This window comes from Nycticebus coucang, chromosome 7, assembly GCF_027406575.1.
Source record: "Nycticebus coucang isolate mNycCou1 chromosome 7, mNycCou1.pri, whole genome shotgun sequence".
Classification (NCBI taxonomy): domain Eukaryota; kingdom Metazoa; phylum Chordata; class Mammalia; order Primates; family Lorisidae; genus Nycticebus; species Nycticebus coucang.
The window spans coordinates 111306096-111322380 of NC_069786.1; the positions used below are offsets into that span (position 1 = coordinate 111306096).

Sequence of the window (16285 nt, forward strand, 5' to 3'; positions counted from 1 at the left end):
AATCTCCAACTACTATGGAACTGGAGGAAATCAAGTTGCTCATGTCTGTTAGAGTTTCTTTTATAAATTGAGGTGCGTTCTGTTTGGGTGAATAAATATTAATAATTGAGATCTCATCATATTGAGTATTACCTTTAACAAATATGAAGTGTCCATCCTTATCCTTCCTTATTTTGGTTGGTTTAAAACCTATTGCATCTGCGAATAGGATTGCAACGCCTGTTTTTTCTGCTTTCCATTTGCCTGGAGTATAGATAACCATCCCGTCACCTTTAGTCTGTATTTGTCTTTTAATGTAAGGTGAGGTTCTTGTATGCAGCAGATATCTGGCTTGAGTGTTTGTATCCAGTCAGCCAACCTGTGCCTCTTTAGAGGACAATTTAAACCATTCACATTAATTGAGAATATTGATAAGCCTTTCAAGTGTCCAGTGGACATTTTTAACCCTTTTGCAACTGTGGAAGTTAGAATTTGATCAAAATTTTCTGGGTGGGTTTACTTTTGTGGTGGAGGATTAAGCTGGTCTTGATGGAGGATAGGTCTGAGAATATCCTGGAGAGTTGGTTTAGTTATGGCAAATTTCTTCAACATGTGAATTTCATTGAAGTATTTAATTTCTCTGTCATAAATGAAACTCATTTTAGCTGGGTACAGGATCCTGGGTTGAAAGTTATTGTGTTTTAGGCGATTAAAAGTCCATGACCATCCTCTTCTAGCTTGAAAGTTTTCAGCAGAGAGATCTGTAGTTATTCTAATATTCTTGCCCTTGTAGGTGATGGGTTTCTTTCGTCTGGCTGCTTTCAGAATTTTGTCCTTCATATTAACTTTAGTAAAATTGATTATGATGTGTCTGGGGGATGTCTTATTTGGGTTACGTCATGCTGGAGTTCTGAAACTGTCTGCTATCTGATTTTCAGGATGTCTTGGCATGTCTAGAAAGTTCTCCTTCATAATCTCATGGAGAAGAGACTCTATGTCTTGTGAAGCTACTTCATCACTTTCAGGGATCCCTATAAGACTAATATAGGTTTTCTTTGAATTATCCCAGAGCTCTCTGAGAGAGTGATCTGTTTTTGCCCTCCATTTCCCTTCCTCTTTGAGAGTTTGGGAGCGTTTGAAAGCTTTGTCTTCAATGTCAGAAATCCTTTTTTCTGGTTACTCCAGTCTGTTACTGAGGGATTCTACTGTGTTTCTGAGATCTTTGAGGGCTGCAACTTCTTGTCTCAATGTGTCAAAATCTTTGGTTATTTGGTCTTTGAATTTGTTGAATTTGAGATATCTTTTGGGTTACTGCTTGGAATTCTAATTTGATCTTATTTGCTAGCCAGATTCTGAATTCGATTTCTTATGTCTCAGGTATTTGTTTGTGCATGGGATGTTGTGCTGTGTCTGCCCCATTGATCCCTGGGGGAGTTGATCTACTCTGATTATTCATATTGCCAGAGTTTTTCTGTTGATTTCACCTCATGATTGTTTTTCACTGTTGCATCTGGCCATCCATCCTCAGAGTTTGGGAGGTGTCCCTCCAGGATTAGACCCCAGCAGAATAACTGTATTGTTGCTGGATCTTTGTAGGGATTGACCCTGTGTAGCTCCTCTGGGGCTGCCCTAGCTAGGGAGTTCTGGTTGTGGAACCAGCTCCAGAGTGTGACACACTGGATCCAGCAACAGGGCAGGGGGTGTTGTGCACTTTTCTCGGAGTGCCTGGCACCCAGTGACTTTTGCACGGAGAGCCCAAGGCTCCAGAAGTCTCTGGCCAGGAGAAGGCCCATGCGCAGAGGCATGGAGGGCTCTGGAGGGCATGCGGCTACCAGAGTCCCTGGCCAGATGAGCTGACCGGTGTGGAGGCAGGAAGGGTACAGGAGGGAGGTCGCACGGTTGTGCAGCTCCCACAGTTCCTGGTCAGGGCATGCAGAGGCCCAGCAAGTGCGGGTCATGGTTCAGGGGTCAAGCCGCAGCTCTTATGGAGGTCTGGGCAGCACCAAGCCCAGGAGTTTTAGGTTGCTATGAGCTTTGACACCACAGCACTCTACCCACGGCAACAGTCCGAGGCTCCAGTGTGCCAAAACCGGTCTCACTCTGCCCCTAAGTATTTAGCTGTAAGGCAGCTCATTCCCCCGCCTTTAGGCTGCTCAGTCACTAGATTACTAGCTCCCACCTAATCTTTGCTCTGCGACCCTTAGGGCAGAGGTTGCCAGGGCAGTTCTCTCACAATGGCTTCCTGCAGCCCACAGCTGAACACTAATAGCTCCATCTGGTTCAGCAGCTCAGTCTGAGGCCCTAGACAATGCCCAAAGTTCTCCGCACTCCTTCTGAAGCTCTCCCCAACGCAGTTCAACTGAGTGCGAAGTCCAAAAACACCAAAACAGTTCACATGTAAGGCCTTTCCAGTTTGCAGTCTCACTGCTGCTTGTGCTTACAGCTGCCGGCAGGATTAGGTTGATTGAATACATGCAACCACTTGCCAATTTTCCACTGTTTTTGTCCTCCTCTTGGGGTCCAGAAGTCCCTTGGTGACTCCTTGTATCCTCAAAGGGATGATTATAGGCAGATCCCCCCAGCCAGAGTTGCCTGCAGTCTTATCTCCCCAGACTCACCATGCCCTGTTGCAGGGAATCTGTTACTCGGCCGCCATCTTGGATTGTCTCCCATAAATTCTAAATTAAATGATTTTTCTCCAATTTGTCAATTAATTCCTTTCTCACTTCTCATCTTTTCCAGGGAGAATTAGATTAGTGCTATTCTAGTTTCTTCTTACTGGTGTACCTCGGAGATGAGATTGCCAGAGGCTTCTCCAGTTCACATGAATTGGGAGGAGGAGGGATATAGCATCAGAAGACTATTCCAAGTTTTTGGTCCAGATTCTTTGCCTCTTCTCTCATTTCTTCTTTTTGTAAGTGATTCAGAGCCATTATGTTTAGAATTAATATTTACATCAAGACTGCCCTGGAAGGACTTAGAGGAAAGTATAATTTTGGGGTAAGCTTTGAGGAGGCATTATTCATATATGAGTTCAAGTATTTTTTGAGCTCTCTTATGCTACAAACACTACAATAGTGATTACCTCTGCTTCACCCGATAACTGGAAGTATACCTATGCTCTTTCATTACCAAGTTCCTTTCAGTTATCAAATCTAAGTGCAGACATTTCTATCATATAATAAGTTACCATATTCATTTTCTCATAATGGATACTTTGTCATGGCTTCTAAGTTTCTAACAATGGAAAAACCTGGGTAAAGAATATTAGTTTTTCAAAATTGTGTAAAATTAGGATCCTTCTTTTATTGATGAAGTATTTAGCACAGCACCTGGCTCTTTAAAAGCCTTTAATAAATATTGACTCATTCAATATTATCAAACTATTAAACTTAATCGTTTGACAGCAATAAAATTTTCAAGTAATAAATAAAAATATTAAAACTATTTCAATATTCATTTTCTCCCAGTAAATATAAACTATTTTTATTTGTAGTATATTTCCTTACATTTTAATACTGAGTGGAATAAAGGATAATGTAACACTGTCTTTAATTCATAGTCTCCAGACAAGAAAAGTACATCAAGTCCTTAGCCTACCTGTGGTGAGAGGTACATCCAAATTAAATTCTGATTAAAACTTATCTACTCTGTTTTCAAAATTGAAAAATAACCTCTGTAAGATGATTGAAAGTCCTTATATTTGGAAAGAGTTCTTTTCTAATTTCTAACATTAATATTCCCTGCTATTACTGAGAACTGTTCTTTCCCTTTCTGAAATAAAATTCAGTAATTTCTCACAATTCTTGTAAAACATGTTTACATATTTGAGAACATTCCAATTTCTCCATGTTCCTTTTAAATCATAATAAAGATTAAGCATCTCATTTATTAAATTGGGGACAAGGCTGTTGTATTTCTGCCTGTGACAATAGTAATATAATTTTTAAAAATAGTGGCATTCATTGGATTACTAGTGTGTTTAGGGAAAAACAAAGACTACTTCAGCTATAACACGAAAGGTACTTTTTTTGTTTTTACAGAAAAGGTAGAAATCAAAGAGTGAGTGAGAAAAATAAGGGAACTAGTTTAAAATAAGTAAAAGTCTCCAATACAAATGTTATTACCTTTAATAATTTAGTAGACAAATGAGAGACTAGCTTTTGACTTGATATTAAAAAATTAAGTCACGGCTGAAAGGAAAACTGCATATCAAATTGAAAACAATATATTGACTTATTATAAATATTATGGTGATTTTGAAATGGCCAATACTCATTCAATTTGTGAATAGACAAAGAAATTCAATGAAGGAATGATGCAGATGACTGGAGAGTCCTTTGTTGGAGAGCAGAAGCCCCTCCTACCAGTATATCCACAGTTCCTAACACAAAGTGGACTCTAAAAAAACATTTCCAGAGAAGCCTGGAGAGCAGTGTAGATAGACCTTGAGCTCAAACTGAGGAGCCTGGGAAGCTACTACTGTGCTGGGATAATCCCCTCCGGTTTCCGTAACACTTGAATCTATCCACACTTCCTTCTGTTTCTCATCCCCTTTTTTCAGTTCCACCACATGTTACCAAAGCAGGCCTGACTATTTCTACTGAGAATTTTTTGAGGGAAGGGAGTTTAATACAACATACATTTAATATCTCACAGTTTCTGTGGGCTAGAAACAGAGCTTAGCTGGTTTATCTACTTAGCATCTCAAAAGGCTGCAAACTGGACTATGTTCACATCTGGAGGCTGACTGGAGAATTCACTTCCAACCCTACTCAGGTTGTTGGCAGAATTCATTTCCTTGTGGTTGCAGGACTGAGGACCCTGCTTTGTTGCTGGCCATCGGATGGAAACTCCTCTTAGCTTATTGCCATGTGTACCTTCCAACCTAGCTACTTCTTCAAAGCCAGCTATGGAGGTAACATTTCTAGAATCTCCATGTAAGACCTAGTCTTGAGTGACATCCCTTCACCTTGGCCATATTCTGTTCTACTGATGTCGACTGTATGACAGAACACAATAGGTATTGTTTCGTTCCATTTAATTTCACATGGTCCCATTCATTATTCCTGATGTGACAAAAATCTTCTCTCACTGTGTCTATTTGTCTTACAACCTCTGTTTTTATTTTTACTCTATTTGATGTACAAACTATCAATTCTTCTTTTTAGTAATATTTGAAATTTACTAGCATGCAATACCAACATGGCATGGTTTAAATTACTTTTTCATTGCAAAAAAAAAAAAAAAAGAAAATCTAAAACTAAAAAATAAATAAAACCAATATGTTATACTTTCTATGCCCACCAAAATCATTATCCAATAACAGTGACAGATTTTAGAATTCAATGTAAATCCATATTAGATTGTAAAAAGAGGGAGTCTTTCAAATCTGTATAATTAATCAATAATTAGTCAATAATTAATTAGTCTATTGTTAAAAGTAATATGTCCTGAAAATTTTAAAAAATATTTACTTCATAAAATGTATATAAATAGACCAAAAACAAATAATCAGTTCTAACTAATTAAGAACATGTAAAGTGAGATGCCCTTACGGTGTCATTTTGTCACGTCCATAGTTTCTATGTGTTAAATATATTTGTTGTAAGCATGTTATGTGATATGTGCATATATAGAAATATTACATGAATACATAAACAGTGTTTTAATTTCATTACATCTTCTCATAATTAAAATAATAAAAATATTTTCTTAAAACATTGCCTTCCAGAATTTATCATAGGTCTTCATATATTAATATGAAATAATTTTATGTCCAAGATAAAGGTATGATGAATTCTTTCTTTTGCTTAGAAGAATTATTCTTATAGGTTTAATAAAATTGTAACATAAATCTTATCTTTTGACTGTAGGTTACCATGAATATGTGTATTTATGCTTTTTGTCTTTTAGGTTTTTTGTTTGTTTGTTTGTTTGCAGTTTTGGCTGGGGCTGGGTTTGAACCCTCCACCTCCGGCATATGGGGCCAGTGTCCTACTCCTTTAAGCCACAGGCGCTGCCTAATTTTTTTTTTTTTTTTTAAGACATAGTCTCATTCTGTTGCCCTAGGTAGTGTGCCTTGGCATCACAGCTCACAGCCACCTCAAACTCTTGGGTTTAAACAATCCTCTTGCTTCAGCCTCTTGAGTAACTGGGACTATAAGCACATGCCACAATGCCCACCTAGGTTTTCTATTTATTTTTATTTTATTTTATTTTTTCTTTATTAAATAATGACTGTTTACATTAATGCTTTTACGGGGTATAATGTGCTGAATTGATTAACAGTGTGGAATGCTTACATCAAACTGATAAATGTAACCATCACCTCGCTTGCTTATTTGTTGTAGTAAGACATTTATTTATACTCTATTACTAATAGTTTTGAAATGTACCCTTGTATTATGTACATTAGGTTAGGTCCCACCAAATTCTCTCCCTCCTCCTGGTCTCCCCCTTTCCTCCCTTCTTCTTCCTCTTCCCTCTTCCCATAACTACAGTTAGTTTTATCATTCATATGAATGTGTAGGTGATTACATGTTGGTTTCATAGTAGTTTTGAGTACATTGAACACTTTTTCTTCCATTCTTGAAAATTTTACTAAGAAGAATTATGTTCCAGCTCCATCTAAGTAAACATAAAAGTTGTAAAGTCTCCATCTTTTTATGGCTATATAGTATTCCATGGTATACATACTAGTTTTTCTGTTTTTAATAGAGATGAGGTCTCTCTCTTGCTCAAGCTGATCACAAACACCTGAGCTCAAGCAATCCACCCCCCTCTGCGCCCAGAGTGCTAGGATTACAGTCATGAGCCACTGTGTCCGGCCTTGTATATATGTTTTATATATTTTTTTTAATGTTATGTTTTGAAGGGTCACATGATAGCATCCTGCGATGCCTGTGGAGTTATAAAGCTGTGGGACTTTCGAAAGCTCTTACCAATCGTGTCCATTGATGTAGGTCCAAGTCCTGGCAATGAGGTGAATTTTGATCCATCAGGTAGGATCCATTTTGCTGACAACATTAATATTTGTTCTGAAACTACTTTGTTTTTACTTATATATTTTCTCTTATTTAAATTTTGTTCTCATTATATTATATACGTTATATTGTATCAGATTATATAGCATGTCATGTCATATCATGAAAAGATTATATTCATCATATATTTAAAGACAGAAATAATAGAGGGGATAAGTGTGTGCTATTATAGATAAGGTAAGTTTTTAGTGATGCCATATAGAAACTTGGAGCCTGTGTTCCTTATTATTACCATCCAAGGTAACTGGATTGGGTTTTCTGAAGACAAAATAGCTGAGAAAAGAACAAAAGTTTGACAAAGATGAACTTGAAAAATTTTTAACAGAATGTTTTATTCTTAAAATAATTTAACAAATTGCCCCATAATGCCTCGATTTGATAATTATTTTGAAATATATATTTATCTTATTATTGCAATTATGTGTTCTGCATTCTATGACATTACTATTTGTGTTTAGCTTTTCTCCCCTGCTAATATAAACATCATCAACCGGATAAAATATTTTAAGCCTTGTTTATGAGCAATAGTATAGCAATTGATGTGAACAACCCACAATGATTCCATTTAATATTTTGGTTTATAGTTTCTGACATATAAAATCTGCACTGACTCCATAGCTGTAAAGGAGTTTTAACTTGGCTTTCACAAACATTTCACATCCTTCAATCGTTTCTTATTATTTTGGGCTAGTAATTCGAGTATTCATGTCCTTGACTTTTGAACTCTGAAATTTTAAAGCTTTTGGTGATAATTTCTAATAATGGAAGTAAAGGGTGTTTTGAAATACTGTACAACTAATAATAGCTGTCTATTTTATTGTCATTATTAAACATGTTGCTACTTTCTCTTTGCTATCTCTTTGCTATCCAGCCCAAAGGTTCTTTGCATAGTCAAGCAAACATGATTTTAAATACATATAAGTATAATACACGTCAATACTACATGTGATGTTACAGCCCTTAATACAACAAGCCTGTTTTCTGCCATGACAGCAGTATACTTGGTAATACACTAATATTAAGAAAAATACAAGAATCAGCAATGTAGCTGGGAGAAACAAAAGATGAAGCATGTAAACTTGGGACCGAATTAATGAAAACACTTTATAGTCTGAGGGAATATAATTTCAAAGTGACCTTCCCATCTCTCTGACCATTTCTTTAAGGAACATACCATAATTAATTTTAATTCTATGTATGTGAGAAATTACTGTCATAAAGCTTTTCTCATTGAATAATGAGAAATCTGTGCTTCTGCACAGGAAAAGTCCTTAATGACTTATCATTTACAAAGGTTGAAATATTTCCAAAGTTGAGGAAACTAAGGAGAGCAAAACATAATATGTAATGAGAACATGAATAAAGAGGTGAAAATAATAAAGTTAACTGTCAGAAATTATATTCATCTCAAGAGAGTAAAGTACAAAAGTAAAAACAAAACTGAAATAAGTAAGGGCACATAGATCTCTCCTAATTGGCATTTATTCAGGAAATCATTATTTAAAAGAGAATTATAAAAAAAATTATAGTATTAAAATTTGTGGGATATGAGAATAAAATAAAATCTAATTTGGTAATCTTAAAACACATTCATCTGAATATACTTTTATTCATTTCCAGTGGCAAGGCCAATGCAAGCTTAGGTGATATAATCATTTTCCAAGAAAAGCAAGAGCATGTTGATGCTATTGAAAATAATGAACATTTATTGAGAGTGCACATTAGTTATGATGCAACAAGCCATATTTCCTGGTCAAATTTCTGTGACAGAATTAAATTGTGCAATTACTAATATATACACCCTAATGTACTGTTTGTCACTCCTTAATTAATGTGAGGCAAGGCTCTCATCAGCTGTCCTAGCTATGCTCCGTGCAGTAGAGCAATCAGAATTTATATAAGGATCTGAGGGAAAGTCATTGAAAACATATGTGTAGTGTCATTATCTGAGTGATATTATATGATAAGTATGGAAATATAGACAGCATCCAGTCTGAGGTATTTCACACAAGAAATGTGAGTAGATACTCTACATGATCATCGTAGAAACAAAAATTTCTAATCCCATTTTATGTCTCTGGAATTGTTTAATTGGAGGCATCTTGAAATTATGAGATATACTGTTTCAAAAGAACTGTTTTCCTATTCAATCATTTATCTTTATAAATAAGGGATTCATTGCCACTGCAAATCCAAAACAACTTAGAAATAAATTAGAAATGGAGACTATTAAAAGGCTGAAACTGTTGTCTATAACTTTAATCTCAAATTATGTCTACATCAAAATTGCCTTATTTATTAAATTTATAAATAAATATTTTAATTTTGGATTTATAAAAGTATATATATTAATGAATAATACTTTATTTTAAAATTGATATTCTCAAAGTATATCCTTTTTAAAATGTAGCTTTGACAAACCTGTTTGAAAATCAGAGGTTTAGGTAATGAATAGAGACTGTACATCAGACCCTTTGTTTTCATGTTCAGCTGTTTTAGACGTTAGGCAAATTATTTAATCTCCCTGAACTAAATTTCCTCATAGAAATAATAAATATGTTTGCCTTATGGTGTTCCAATAAGGTTTTAGAGGGGTAATGATACTCTTTAATAAGGAATTCTTAGCATAGTTAGTTACCCTGTTTTATTCTAGACCTGAAAGGGAGCAATAGGTCATCTCATTCATTTTAGGGATGAGAAAAACAGTCAATATGTTTGTGTGCAAGAGAAATGCCCAAGGCCATGTGCCAGTATAGAAGGAAAAGCATAATAACTACCAGTGAAAGCATAAACACTAATAAATAAATGTTTTTAAAAATGAGTTAAAACTTCATTTTCATGTAATATTAAAAATAAAGTAAATGGTTCAGAGTAAAGTTACATGTAGTATTATATATGCATATGTGCATACTTCAGACATTTAAAGATGTCTGAATCACCATCTAGAGTTATCTTTTCTGTTGCTGTAAGAAATCAGCACATCACACACTTAAAAGAGGAGCTGTTTGTGGTATAGAATTATTTACATAATATTTTATTTGCAAATGCTTTGTGACAGATTATCTGCATTTATAGATATATATTTGTATATATTTATAACCCACGTATTTGTAAAGTGGTGTTTCTTTCTCATTAAACAGAGATCCTCCTGGTCACATAATGCTACAAATTTTTGTTAATACTCTCTAAGTAATATCTCTCATTTGACATACTAAAAATGCCATATGTTTTATCATTCAAAAATTTATTGTTATTTCAGAAAGTGTAAATTGAATTGCATAATGAGAATAATAAAAAGGAACTGTGAAAATTTATACATATACTTTTTCACATCTCTCATTTCATCCTGTTTATGTAGTTTAGCAATATCTAGGTAATTCCAGTAAATTTGTAAAGAAGTCACATCCCTAGAAAATTCAGAAGCTGAAGTTTGAGCCAGATGGGAACTTTCCAGTGGAAAGCTTATCAGTATCAGATCATTAAAATGGGCAAAGTTTCCCATAATTTGGAGAAAATCCTAAATAGTCTCCTAAATAGGCAGAACCACAACAGAAATGATAAACTTGAAGGAAAAAAGTGAATCTATTAAAAAATACAAAAAGTATTAGATTCCTCCTTAATTTTTCAAAATATAACAGGATAACACCAAAATCGTTGTTTCAAATTTGATTTATCACTTTCTTTTTGTAAAGACTACTGTATTTTTGTTTGTTTGTTTGTTTGTATATTGCCATATATGAATTCCTAATAGTTTATTGTTTTATATTTAAAAGGCAGATTGTGGTTAATTTCCTCTGAAGGAAGCAGTGGAGTGTGGAGGAGAGAGCATTCGTTTACAGGAAGCTCAGATTTTGCATTTTCTCTCCGCTGTTCAGTAGCTGAATGGTCTCGATGAAATTTCCAAACACTGCTTAGCTTCAGTTTCCTTGCATTTAAAATGTTAAAAATCTATATGGACTTCCAGCCAAGCCAGAATAGCAGACACCTACCAGATTTATAGCCAACCTGAAACGATAAAGAAAAAAAGGAAATATATATGAAATGACAGTTTTCAGACATGTGATACTGGCTAATAAAAACCTGTAATTCCAGGGCAGTACCTGTGGCTCAGTGGGTAGGACTCTGGCCCCATATATAGGGGATGGCGGGTTCAAACCTGGCCCTGGCCAAACTACAACAAAAAAATAGCCGGGCGTTGTGGCGGGCACCTGTAGTCCCAGCTACTTGGGAGGCTGAGGCAAGAGAATTGCCTAGGCCCAGGAGTTGGAGGTTGCTGTGAGCTGTGTGATGCCACGGCACTCTACTGAGGGTGATTAAGTGAGACTCTGTCTCTACAAAAACAAACAAACAAAAAAAAACCCCTGTAATTCCTGAGAGAGGAAGTAAACAAGTAGTCCTAGACTTGAGTATCCAAAGAGCTATATAATTTACTTTCCTTCAATTTCTCTTAATTCCTTTCTCCACCATGAGACGGGCTTATATTCTACTTCAGAACGAAATGGATTTGCCCTAGGCTGCCTCTGAATACAGCCTGGACAAAGTTTCTGGGTCTCCCCTCAGGGGTGGATGGACTGTTGGCAGACTCCAGAGGTGAGGAGCCAGGGCAGGCAGTCCTGGGAGGCCAAAGCTGGTCGAGTTTGCAAGGCAGAGTAGAAAGAAGAGGCCAGAGCTGCGCCCACAGAAACGCTGGAGACCAGCAGAGTCCCCTCAGTCTCTAACTGACTGAAAATTCAGACATGAAAGCCAAAGGCCAGGAAGACATCTGTCTTAGGGCTTAGAGGGAACCATCCCAGAAGCTCACACAGGCCTAGGAATAGTTTGCATTCCCACCAACCGGAGTGGGAAGACCTTGCAATTCAAACTGGGTTTGTTCTTAGGAGGAACAACTTAGTTTGGTTCTGCCTTACATTTGAGAGAACAAAGAAGTTGAGAAGAGTAAAAATCCCATTATCCCCTTCCTTGTTGAGTGATCCTACTGTGTATGCAAATCCATTTTGCTCTGAAGTAGAATATAAGCCCATCTCATGGTGGAAAGGAATTAAGAGAAATTGAAGGAAAGTAAATTATGTAGCTCTTTGGATACTCAAGCCTATGACTACCTAGAATGAACTGGGCTTTCTTTTTCAGTTATCACAGCACTTTGAGTTGAGTTTCATTTCTCTCATTTTCAAAGGTTTTACTACTTTAATTACATATGTATATTAATAAATATACTTGTCCTTATAGTTCTATGAAAATCTGAATAGCATTTCTTTTAATCACTATAAGTTAGGAATTGTAAAAAGAAATTAGAGCTTAACAGCGACTGGTTTTATGCTTCATCTACAAAATCAACTTTTTTTTCTGTTTGATTTTGTCTTATTCCCTGGGCCAGAATCAATTTAATATGCTTGCCAGTTTATGGAAAATAATATACCAATAATAGTGGGTACTCCTTGAAAACTTTAATTAAAGACATTTTTATTAAAGATAAATTAAGTCAGGGATAATAGTCATGGTTGCACAAAGTGTTATGGCTGTGCACCTGTTCCGGATGGGACTAATTTCCATCCTGATTGGTTGTGACCATATCAGTTATTAAGTATTTATATTATCATTCCAAAGATGGATTGTAAATCCTGGGAACTAAAATGCATATGAATTGCATAATTTATGATGTATTAATGAAAATGAAAGTTAATGATTTCTACAAAATATGATAGAATTATGCATGTAACTAAGTCTTATTCCTTTCAGGTATTATGTTTCAAAGGTTCTATACTTCATCTAATGATAACCTCCTTGCACAAATTATAACACTTCTTTTTGGAAATGTCTTCCCAACTTCAGGAATGATGATTTAAGATTCCCACTACCCACCAACCTTTTATCTGAGCCTAGGTTGAATTTTCAGGAATACATGTATCTAAAAATTATTCACATTTCACATGTGAAAGGAACATTTCAGTTAAGAACAAGGCAAGTCTCTAAAGAATAAAATTGTTATTCACCTATGATTTGTAATATGAAGTTGAGCAGGACACTTACTGTCTCTTGGCTTTAACTTTATCATCTGTAAAATTGAAGGTTTGGATTAGACGATTCCGTCAGACGACTTCATCAGACTAAATTTAAAAGAGTTATTGCATTTTTTCCTGTGTTCAGTATAATTAGGACATAGTATCCTGAGACAAAAATAATACCACACAATAAAACTTAGAAGCTTTTATTTAAAACTTCAAAATGAAACATAAAAATGCAAGCGAAACATTCCACTTTTCCTTGACTCCAAAAAAGAAATAAAATTTGATACAAAAGTCTAGTTTATTTAAAAATTGAGCCTAAAATTTAAATATCAGCTATATGCTGAGCGAGGCTAAGCCACTATTCTTATATACATAGCAACCCATTCAATCTCTGTACCAAAAGCAACTTTGGAAAAAGCCTAAAACAAAGACAAACAAAAAAAAAACCCATAAATTCCAACATTTTAATAAATTAAATTAGCGAATATATCAAAGTCTTCTTATTGAACTATATGAGATAATAAGAATCTTACCCATTCTGTTATATCAGAGCAAAAAATTATTTGCCTTAAAATTGCAGCTTAATTCAGGTGTAATCAAAGAAGTTGCTTTTGTGTTAATTCCTCAATTTCATGAAGTATTTTTAAAACAAGTTTAGTTAAAATTGTTACTTAGCTCTCTGACATAGCTACACTACATGAGAGCATAATGGTAACATGATGGGTATAGATAATCTAAAGGTGTTTGGAAAGATTTCTAATGTAAATTAAATGTCCCCTTAGAAGTGTTTACAAAGCTTATGTGAATAATTATATGAAAACAATTTTAGCCTCACACATGTCCAAGTAATGATGGATTCTAAATTAGGGTTATCAGAAATAATTAATATTTATTTTGTGGGACTTATATAAGAAATATTTTAAAGGCATTTATAGTATTTATGGTATATAAACAGTCAATATGTTAATGCCAACCTATTTTTTATATATATAAGAAACTAGGTAAACTTTATATCTATGTGGCAAGTATGAGAAATTAGATACATAAATAGCTGTATGTTAATATCATCTAGGCAATGAAATGTCCAAATGCGTATAATTAGCTGTGAACGTATGTTTACAGATGTCATAAAAATGATATGTATATGTTAGCACAAGTCATTTGGAAACATAAAACATGATATTTTTACACATAACTTAATCAATAAAAATGCATTTATATAAAGACATCAGGCATAATCAGACATTTGATTTTTTTCTAGAAGGCACATAATTTTATATCTAAAAGTAATGTTATTTTACTCTAGCATCATATTCTAATTATTTGATCATAAATTAATAGTTAATTAATTGCACATAGTCAAGTAGTCTGAGAATGTGTCTTCTTTTTAATAAACTGTGTATATAAAATTGAACAAATAATCATCTTTAGTCTGCCAAGCTGATATTTTCTAATTGGCTCATTCGTTAAGGGAAGTTACAGTTGAATAGATGAGCAAATCAACCTGGAACCAATAGCTCAGGACTCTTAGAGATGGAGCCTGCACGGTTGGCACTTGTGATAACTTGCAGTTATATTTATCTAAAATTGAATTTAAAAAAATATTCAAATATGATTTACTCAAATCTGATTGCACTCAAGAAGTACCTTTTCTCACTTGTAATATAAGAACAGTAAATAAAAATTGTTTAAAATCATCTTTATGTAACATTCTCAACTGTATACTCTACCACCAAAAGAAAAAAAGTTATTGAAAAGAAGAAATAATATATTTTTATATGCAAAATCAACATTCTATAAATGTTTTGGAATAATAAGTTTGATAAACATCTTAGAATAACAGATACACATTTCAGACCTTACCTTCTGTCCTAGAATTTTATCATTCCTTTTCTTGTATTTTGTTGGTCTAACGGTGAAAAATATGTGAAAAATGTTTCAGTTGGCAGATATTTAGTGTAAGCCTCCTATGTGCCGGATATAGTTCTAAATTCAGGAATTTGGTGATAAAGAAATATGTCATATTCTATCTGCAAAGCAATTGAAACAGTAAACATGATTTGCAGATAATAAGTAGGAGCTGTCTCACAAGCACAGAAGAAAGGCCATGTGAGGACACATAGGAAGCTGTCTGCAAGCCAGGAAGAGAGCCCTTCCCCAGAACCTGACTATTCTGGCACTGTAGTCTCAGACCTCCAATCTCCAGAACCAAATAAAATACAATAAATTCCTGTAGTTTAAGCCATCCAGTCCATGGTGTTTTGATACGGCAGCCTGAGCAGACTAATGCAGGTAATGTTTGATTTTCTAATTCTAGAAGTATAGGGGTACTGAATACATTTACATTTCCCTAATTACTACCCTGTTTCCCAGAAAATAAGACATCCTCCAAAAATAAGACCTACTAAAGGAAAGATAAGACGTCCCCTGAAAATAAGACCTAGCGCATCTTTGGGAGCACACCTTAAAATAAGACACTGTCTTATTTTCAGGGAAACAGGGTAGTAGTACTCCTTTTTATGTATTTGTCAGTCTTTCGAATTTTCTCATTGTAAATCGCCTTTGCTTATTTTTGCTATTGGATTTCCTGTCTCTTGGGACTAACTGATTTTGCAGTAATTGTATATGTCTGAATCTATTGTTGGTTTCAGATGTCATAAATTTCAAACAGTTGACTGTCTACTGATTTCACCTATAATATCTCTTATTAAATTAAATCTTTAGATTGCATAGAGCAAACACTATTTTTTTTTTTTTGAGGGGAAAATTGCTGTTAGGCCACAAAGGCATTTACCTACGTTTCTTTCTTTTAGATTCATGTTGGTGCCTTTTACATTTTTGGAATTTTATACAAAGTGCAAAGGGGTCAGTCAATGTTTCTGGAAATAATAAACAAAACTCAGTTCTTCATTCATGGCTTATAGATTTGCTTATTTGTTTCTTGTTCACATATAGTGGTGCTTCAGGACAGCTCAGGACTTACGTGCTTTCCTAGGCTAGCCAAATTGCACCAGTGTTTTCATTCTAGAGTTGCCAACTCTGGTCTTCATTCTTAGAGATTATTATAATAAATTATCTTAATTTAAAAAATGCATGTACGTTTGATGGGGCATTGGTAAATTAAAATCTTGTCAAGGGAATAACACATGCAACTTAAAAGAAAGCCAGTAGATTTGATCGAATCAAAGGGTAATCAATAAATTGGTATTCTATTAGTTATGAATGATTAATCCACAATAATGCATTCTTCTTTAT

General features: G+C 34.7%; 1 protein-coding gene across 1 annotated transcript in view; it reads left to right on the forward strand.

Moving 5' to 3' along the window:
* SPAG16 (sperm associated antigen 16) overlaps positions 1-16285 on the forward strand; it is a 996461-nt gene that overhangs the window by 736982 nt on the left and 243194 nt on the right. The window contains exon 15 of the mRNA XM_053597632.1: positions 6857-6983. Coding sequence (XP_053453607.1) covers positions 6857-6983 — 127 coding nt within the window. The remainder of the gene's footprint in view (positions 1-6856; positions 6984-16285) is intronic.